Raw genomic sequence first — 9,828 nt, forward strand, 5'->3', positions numbered from 1 at the left:
ATGAAGATTGTATTACAGTTTATGACTGATAAATGAAAAGAAAACCCAAATTTTTAGCTCCTTATTATCAAAGTATTTATTCTCACTATTCAAACAAGAAGAATCTGTTTTCAATTACAATCGCTCTTATTCTTATTTCTTAGTAGGTAGGGGCATAATCCCTGATCAGAACACCTTTGATTTTTTTCTCAGGTTGTTATTGAACCAGCAACAAAATCAATAAAAATCCCATCTTACATGATTGCTTTTTTTTACTCTGCAAGATGAATAATACACGATCAACTTAATAAGTTATTGTGTTGAAAGAACTTCACCACCTTGTCAACCTGTACTTCAGTCATGCTTCATTTTATAATAATGCAGGGCTGTTAGTTATGTCAAGATGGTTGATCTAATTAGATAATATATAAATTATCAATATAAATGGTGTGGAGAGAGATAAAATTAGACGGAAGTTAATTAATTAAATCAGTAAGTCAAATTATTTCAATTATTCAAGTAGGTTTTACTTATATCAATTAAGGCAAGATGGTGTATCAAAGTTCATGATTTGTGTGTTATGGTGATATATGAATAAAATTCACATAAAAAGCACAGGCCTAGGTCATGAATTTAAAACTATATATTTCGCTGTTAAATTTAGTTCAGGTAGTTTATTTAAAATAAAGAAGTATAAAGGAGTGATAAAAACTGATTTTGGTTTATTGATATAATTGGTAATATTTGTTAGTATATTCTCTATTCATGTATTGGGAAGGGGATCTTGCAGTAACATGTAGCAGTGTACAAAGAGGGAAATTGGCAGCAGAATCATCAGCCTACTTTCCCTCCCCCTTATATTCTGACTTACAAGGAAACTTATTTCTTGGACAATCTTGATTAATGATTAGAAATGTTATAGGTGAGCGGCATCTTTCATACAATGCACAAGCTAGAGATTGTGAATACTAGGTCATTATTAAAGATTTACTATGTCTAGGGAATCCATCTTTAATAGATAATAATTGTATAGTATTGTGAATAGTCTATTGAAGATGTCATATGATATCTGAATGAGATATTTATAAATAATCTTTAGAAGATTAGGTCTTCTTTCAGTATATACATGTATCAAGTTGAAATGAGTTCTGATTGAATATCAAATGCACTAAGTATATGGCTTGTAATACTGATTGAAAAGAAACTAAATTTTTGTTTGTACATGTTTTAAAGGGATTGTAAAGAGGTTTTTTGAACATTTTATATGTATCAGGGACACTGATAGCATCAGTTTTGAACCATTCCGATTATCCAGTATCTGTGGTTCTAACAACTTCACGAAAACTAAGCATGATGAAACGATCACAAAGGGCCTCATATGATATAAATAGATTTTGCAGTAGTGACGTCATCAATCGCTTAGTTTTGCTGGAATAGTAGAAAATATACAGATGTTTAAATGGAAATTTGAATTGTGCAAATCGATGCAATCATTGTACCTGATACACAAAAAAAGTTGTGAAAACCTCTTTACAATCCATTAAGTTCTAAAAGTATTTTGTATTTTTTTTACAAACCCATTCTGTTTGTCAATTCTGATTTAATCAGAGAGTAATGACCTGATTTTATTTAGTGTGCACTGCTTGCTTATATATTAGGAAATTTTTCAGCATGTTTCTGAGTTATTGCCAATTATATATAGCTGAATAGCTGACTGCACAGTGTAGAAGTTAGGTAAGATATTAAGGAATGTTGTGTGTATATTTGAAGAGCTGGCGTAAGGTTAATTTTGTGTGTGTGGGTGTAATGAACAGGGGAGTTGACACAAAGTCATGAGTAAAAGTCATTTTGATAAAATGAATCTTCTAATGAATTATAATAGGAATTATAATATTAGTCATTGTTTTAAAGTAGGTACAAAAATGATGTCATATTATTTATAGATATCACACAGGTGTGACCTCGACTTTTATTTTGTTATCTGTGAATATATTTTGATTTATTATCAATGATATGATAATGTGTCATAACTTCCTATATGTTTTGATGTCATGTAATAAAATCATGTACTGGATTAATCAGCTTGTCAACAGGCAGGTTCCATACTAATAATAGGTTAGATATATGACACATTATTCATTCCAGCAGTTTTGAATAGATTGAATTATTGTCTTGTCAGCAAATCTCAAGAATATCTTATTATTGTCTTAAAATTTTTGAAATGAAATGGAGTTTTAAATCCTACATTATTTCGACTGATTGGACTGCAGTGTGCAATGAAGGAAATTTAGTCAGGACATCATCTGTGATATTGTCCCTTTCTTAAACATGCATAGCCACATTTGATCTGGGTGTGTTTTTGAATGCAAACAATAGATGTTTTTCTATTATTAATCTGATTATTAATCTGAGATCTGAGAACTTCATATATAAAGATGACCTGTTCAAGGTTCTCAGTTAAAGTGTTTGTTTATGCTGTGGAAACACAATCGTGTTTGTTCAGTTTTAACAATTTAAGCCAGTCATCTTTTTCCAATCATCTCTATAGAATCTTCAATTAAAATACCCTTCAATTCAATTCAAGATAATAACAAAGTTCTTTATAAGATATGATATTATATTATGTCATAGTGATATAGACGCTTAAAACTTCTATAATGAGTTGTTCTGAAAAATAAGGATGCATATCATTGTGACTTTCTATTAATAATTCAAATACAATACTGTTCTATGTTTTGACTATTTGACTGGTCAAGGGTTAATACACAACAATTAAAGATTACTTTCCTATTTAACAGGATGTTAATTAAGATGGTGATTTCTTGTGTATTTCTTAAACAAAACAATTTGTGTTAATTGAGAGAATTGGATTGAAAAGTGAACACTGAAAGTTTATAGATTGATTTATATGTGATATTTAATAAAACATTTTGGATCAAAAATGAATCCTCACTTCAAAAGTAAGTAACTATAGTAAGAGAAAATAACTAAGTCTGTGGATATAGGTATAAAGGTTGAATAATAGACAATAGAAGAAGAGGTAGAAATCAAAGTTCAGATATATTTCGCTTTATGAAATCAGATTTATTCAATCATGTTATATGATTAGACATCATTATATTGAGTGTCAGTTTTGGAAATATAGGTGGGCTCAGATCAGTCGAATATAGACTTGATTGCAGTAATTCCTACTGTGTTGACCTCACATTATCATTTTAAGATGAAGCACAAAATACACAGTGATAAAAATTCTTTGAAAGTTCTGTTTTTAAAAGGTGGCCTGTTAAGAAGTAATTACTACAATGTTTATACTAAAGTAATGAATACTTTTTTTGTGAATGATAGTCTAATCAGAGAACATTATCATTCTGGACGGTTTTTCACAGAAATTCTAAAATGATTTACAACATAATAGATATATTATTGTACCAAACCATTGACTTGAGAAATACTGCTTCTTTCTCTTTGGTTAAATGAATTTTCAGAACAATTAGTTCGTTTGTTTTGAAAGAGAGAAAAAGCAACATTATAGTTATATTTATAGTTTAGTTTTATGGTAAGAAGTCTCTAACACCATTTCCATATAAGATGACATTGTCGTTCTAGCAACTATTTGAGAATTAATTGCGCTGATAGAAAAAAACCGCTCTCCGCATATTTGTCGTTAATGAAATTTTACTGTGATTATTTTCATTAGAATTTGAATATCAGCCAAAATTTAATATACTGATAGAATATGATCACATAGATCTTTTAGATTTGTTTTTTTACAGTGAGTTATTCTAAGATAACAGTACTGTTTTAAAGATGTCAATCAAGTTTGATTTATAAAGAACTTCAAATTTTGATTTACCAACAATGTCACCCTGACATAAACATTTGTCTTAATTCTCTTAATATACTAAATATAGCATATGGGTTAAAAATTGAGTGAAATTATAATGAAGATACATGGAATACAAATATAATAAATATTACTTAGTAAATATATATGATAGTTAAATACTGAATTAGATGTTATATCATGTTTTATACAATGTGATGTTTGTAATGTGTACTGATTAACATACTGTTATTAGATTAGAAAACATTAATCTACACATAGTTTTTACCTTTTATTATCTTGAAATCTTGCCAAAAATCTTCTCCATTAAATCCTTGATATGTTATCAATTATCTACAGTAGAAATTTCTATCATTTAAAGTAGTATTTTAGAAATAAGGATTTATTATGATTTTGTAAGTAGAGCATTTCAATTTTTTAGTATTTCAATTGTTATAATAATAATAATAATAACTTTATTAGAAACCCAGTTGTACAAGGCAATCTTCCCTGGGATCTTTTTACATACAACTACAATAACATATTTACAAAATGATAAGGTAATAATGCTCATATAAAGCTATTTAAAAAACATGACAAGAGAACTATTTTGCCAATAATGCGATATAGTTTGAGTGATTTTAAAGAATTTGAAGATTATAGTCCTACTAAGAGGTAGTATTCCTTTAACCTGAATTTTTTTTTCTAAACTTAAAAAAAGTCTTGGTGAAATTGTCATGCCATAATTTTCTATTTGTTATAGTTCAGGAATTCTTAGGGATTGGAATATATTTTTTACTTTAAACTTTTTGTTGAAAGTGAAGTAATAGATATTGTGCAATAAAACTGCATGATCTGGTCAATCCCAAGTATTGTTTTTTTATTAACAACTATGATTAAGAATGTAGAACTATAAATCACCATAAATCAAGTGGTGTTGAGGGGAATTAATTGAAGTCAGATTCCTGCCAAAATCAATTAAATTGAATATGGCTATGTACCAAATATTTGTGGATGTTTTTTGTTTGTGTAAAGTGTTTAATAATAAACATGTTGATGTTCTGGTAAAATAACTACAAGATAAAAGAAGGTTGATGGTACCACAGAGATGGATAGCCATTACTTACAACATTATCTAATAATCATTAAAACATACTCCATATCTTAGTCAGGCATGAATTGATCTGGTTGTATCTCATGATTTTGTGCGTTATAGCTGTGACAGGTGCCGCATGCCAAGTTGACCATTCTAACTCTTTCTGAAACGCCTGATGGTACTTCTCATTTAAGGAGTACACGACTATAAGCTATCTATTATTGCTCCTGATTTTGTCATGCTGTGCACAAGGTTCTTGTTTAAGGAATTGTTTTGCTTGTACGCATTTTTATTATATCTATAGGTTTTAAAATGGAGAAACGAAAGAAAGGAACATGTGGCTGGTTGAAGAAACAGGGTGGTGTAATGAAAACATGGCATAGGAGATGGTTTGTTCTAAATGGTAGTGTGTTGTTTTATTTTACACGACCAGACGAGACCAAGTCACAAGGATCGTATTTTTTAGATGGACAGAGAGTTATAGTACATTCACCTAATCCAGATGACCCTGATAAATATACATTTGAGATTGTGGCTAGTAAGTTATGTTATTTTTAATGCCTGTTTTATGATAAATATTATTTGCTATTAAGATTACAGGTATTACTGATAATCAAGACATTGGAATTTTTTATATTTAAAATATCATTTGATGAAATAATACCTACATTTACTAAAAGGACGGCTAATCTCTACAATTGACTAAATTCTGATAATATTCAATAAAGATCATAGATGTCTGATTAAACCAAATTGAATACATAAAATTCAAATAATGGCACTAAGAGTCATTATTGACTTGTTACTCATTCTGGTGAAAGAAATTTTTCTGTCAAGTTGAAGGCCACTTCTCATTTGTGGTTGTTGTTTCAAATTAAGTAAGACATTTGCCTCATTTACCTCCATAAAGACATTGTCTCCCTGAAGATGTATATTAAAATGATGTTTTGTTAGGTAAATATGCTAGATCTGATACAGAGAGTGTTTTATTATGTGCAGCATCTGATGAAGAAAGAAAACTATGGGTGAAATCTCTCACTTGGGCTCTGTATGGTGGTAAAGGGGGTGGTAAGTAGAATTTGAATCACATTAGATAGTGTTATAAATGTTACTTTAATAGATTTCCATGGTGTTGTATTAAAGGATATGACAAGCCAATCTGTATTATCATAAGTTGTTTTCATGATATTTAAAATTCCTTGATGGTAGAGTTGAAGGTTATGGAAGTTGATTTTTATCAGTAGGTACTGGCACCATCTTCACACTGTTTTCAAGCTATTATGAACTGCATCTAATACCTTGACTGCAGTAGCCATATTTGTTTGTAAATCCAGGGATTGAATTGTACGATAATGAATATAGCCAATCAGAGTGCTCGAAAGAATGTCTGTAAACAATAAACCATAATGTTTACATTCTGTCTGTCTAGGAATTTAAGGTTGTAATATTGCGGTTAAGCAATGTTACGAAAGCACAGGCACAGGCATGTAGGCGTAACCTCTAGTGATAGAGCAATGTTTGTGAAGTTAGTTTAAAAGAGTGATATAGAATATTTGAAATGTAAATCCATTATCTTCCGAATCTGAAATATATAAGAAGAATACTGGTTCCAACAGGAACATTAATAACCATGGAAATTATAATAAACATTTTCACTGGTGAAACTGTGGAATTGTCCTATATTAAATGAAAAGGAAAATGCGTATTTCATATAAAAAATATATATAATTTATTAAGTGAAAATAGTATACATGTATGATATTTTTGCGAGGAACATCTTCAATTGCAAGTTATCATAAATAAGAAATATTAATTAAAGGAAATGTACTAAACCTATGGAAGGGGAATGGGGGGTAATCTACCACAGACTAAGATATCATTTAGATTTTTATTACGGGTATAGGCGATAACTAAATCATTTGTAAAGACTGTTGGAAATTTTTCCTGCAATTCTTTGTAAAGACGGATAATTAATCGGGGAACTTGACCAGCTGTGTTGTTGTATTGAATAACAAAAGGTATAGTTTGGAAATCAACTTGGATGTTCATTCCCAAAGGATGCATGGTTTGTAATTTGTTTATCCAATAATTTTCGCGAATGAGTCGAATTTTCTTTGTATCAATGCCAGGTTGTTCGTATATCTGTTCAATGGGAATAATTTTCAGGTCTGTTAATTGGTGATCGAGTTGATTGAAGTGTTTTGAAACGGTTTTATTAATTTTTTTTAGGTTGATGTCAGACTTACGATGGTTGAAACGGACCCTTAACGAATTTTTTGTCTCCCCAACGTATTGTTCGTCACATTTTGTGCAAGAAATGAGATAAATAATATTTCTGTCTAGGGCTATGATTGACTGTATTTGTTAACATACAATGTATGATACAATCCAATCAAATCACTGCAATCCGTGATAGAGAAAGATTGCTATTGCAGTCAAGTTACAACACGAAGTTTGCAGTATCTTGACCATTGTGCAGATGCGCTGGCACAGGAGCTAAAGATAAATTCAATGCATAGTAAATCATAAAAGAAATTCCACACAACCAATTTATTTTTATACTTTAGAATCTAAATATAAACTTAATCATTTATTTTATGAATATAAGTCATTATTCTCAGTGTTGGCTGAATGTTGACAATGCTTTAAAATCAATGATTTTAATAATATAAAATACTGTATTTCTTCTGACTCATACATATTGACTTTCAGAAATTCTTTTTTCTCTTTACTTACTTCAAGGTTATAGTATAAATAAAGTAATGAAAATATGAAATAGTTTAGTTTAGTTTAACTCTGACCCTACCCAGTCTGCGATGCAATATTGCGTTTTTTTCCTTGTGTCTGGAATTAACAGTTATAAACCGACATGGGCAACTATCTTTGCTATTCCACTGAAAAACACTACGTGCTATGAACAAGATGTTCAATGGATAATATTTTTTGCATTTAACTACTATTGCATTTATATATTTTACAGCTATATTTGGTCATTCTATAGAAGACACTATGAAATATGAACATAAACAATTCCGCTCTGTACCATTAATAGTTGAGCTCTGTGTAGAATATTTATTAAAACATGGCCTCGAAACTGAAGGATTATTCAGGTAAGACATTTGATTTATTCCTAGACAATTTTTTTATGATAATATACCACTAAGAATTCCCTTCATTATTGACAAAGCTGTGCACATTAAAGATCCATCGACTTGTGGAAATCGAAAGAGAGCAGACCAATGCAGCTGACCTGGCAAAATTTCCGTCGTTTCATGTAGCATGGCGTTGCCCGTATTCATTAGCCCACATTGTGCAGAAAAGTAAAACCCCATTCATTTCATTATTTACGAAGAAGGAAACCCTTGCAAGAGTTTTGAACAGGTTCTGTTGGTTTCAATTCTGGTCTTGATCAAACAGTGTCACATTCAAAATTTTCCCATCTATTTCTTTCTTGGCCATTTGAATTCTGTTTACACCTACTTTACAATTAGAATGTATTCTGAGCACTGTTCGAGCTTTCATTTGAACATCAAGTTGATTCCATGAATTCTGAACTATGCAGAACTGACCAATAGAGCTACCCCCACAAGCACAACAATGGACTGTTTTGTATTACTGAAGTTACAGGCTCCTCAATTGACAATCAATATGCGATATTTTCATGTTGTTTATAATGTACTTTCAGATTACCTGGGAGAACAGTTTTAATCCGTGAACTGAAAGAGAAGTTTGACTCTGCTGATAGAGTGTCATTAGAAAGTTTAGAAGTTGATGTTCATACCGTAGCTTCTCTATTAAAACATTATCTTAGAGAACTACCCGAATCTATAGTGCCTTGTGAATTCTATCAGAAGTTTATGAACATTGCCATGAAATTTCAAAGTGCTGAAGCTGATGGTAAAAATGAATTTGTTATGGAACTTCAAACAGCTATGTATCTGCTACCAGTAGATAATTATAATATTCTCAAATATCTGTGCACATTTTTAAAATCAGTGACTGAAAAATCAGACAAAAATAAAATGACGTCTGCTAATATAGCGTTAATGTTTGGACCAAATATTATTCGGCATATGGATGATAATCCTGAACTATTATTAGTAACGGCTGATTTAAATCAACAATTGGTATATATTATGGTACATTATTTTGACACTGTGTTTATGTTAGATTACTCTAACAGAAGTACTGTGCGTGAAATACCTGTTGATGACCTCCTGGGTTTATTGGACAGTTCAACTAAACTAGAACCTCCCATAGATCCTGAGTCTAACCCAGACTGGGCAGATTTCTCTTATATTGATTGTGATGTAGAAGATATATTTACTAAAGATAAAGATTCAGAATCTAAAAGAAAATCATTGACTTTACCATTAGCTAGATATCCTAATTCTAAGGGTGATGATAATTTATTAAGTCCGGATAGTGACAAGAGTGCTAGTCTACCACGGTATGATGAGAATGGCAAACCTATTCCACCAAAACGCAAGTCGAAGATAGTGCGTGGGAGACGAATTAGTGAACGTCGACAAAATAAAAATTCAGATAGTGACAACAGTTATCCTTCAACTCCAGATAATTTATACTATGATCCAATGAAAACAGTGAATGTACAGGCGTATGTCAGTGACTTAAATGATAGAACAGCAGAATTTAACTGTCATAAGCCTGTATCAGTTACAAATAGTGCCGCTTCTACAGTATATGTTAATATTAATAACTCTTCTACTCAAACAGAAGAAAGCTCTCTAAATGGCGAAACTGAAATGAATGGAAAAGTCGAGCCAAGCGTGCCAGAGTTACATTTACAAGTGACTGCATTAAAGGATGAATTACAACGGTGTAAAAGTAAAGGGGACACAACCATCAAAGCTTTAAAATCTGAATTAACAAAAATGAAGGAGAGGTATGAAAAGCGTATAGAAACAAT

At 30.7% G+C, this 9,828-nt stretch overlaps 1 protein-coding gene across 1 annotated transcript; it reads left to right on the top strand.

Moving 5' to 3' along the window:
- Nucleotides 1-5,210: 5,210 nt before the first annotated feature.
- LOTGIDRAFT_130385 (hypothetical protein) lies at nt 5,211-8,767 on the top strand (the record flags this gene model as incomplete). Its single annotated transcript, XM_009065287.1, has 4 exons — nt 5,211-5,445; nt 5,853-5,966; nt 7,879-8,008; nt 8,584-8,767. Coding segments are annotated over 4 exons (663 nt in total), but the record flags the coding sequence as incomplete, so codon positions are not given.
- Nucleotides 8,768-9,828: the final 1,061 nt, after the last annotated feature.

The sequence above is a fragment of the Lottia gigantea genome, assembly GCF_000327385.1.
Source record: "Lottia gigantea unplaced genomic scaffold LOTGIsca_69, whole genome shotgun sequence".
Taxonomy (NCBI): Eukaryota; Metazoa; Mollusca; class Gastropoda; family Lottiidae; genus Lottia; species Lottia gigantea.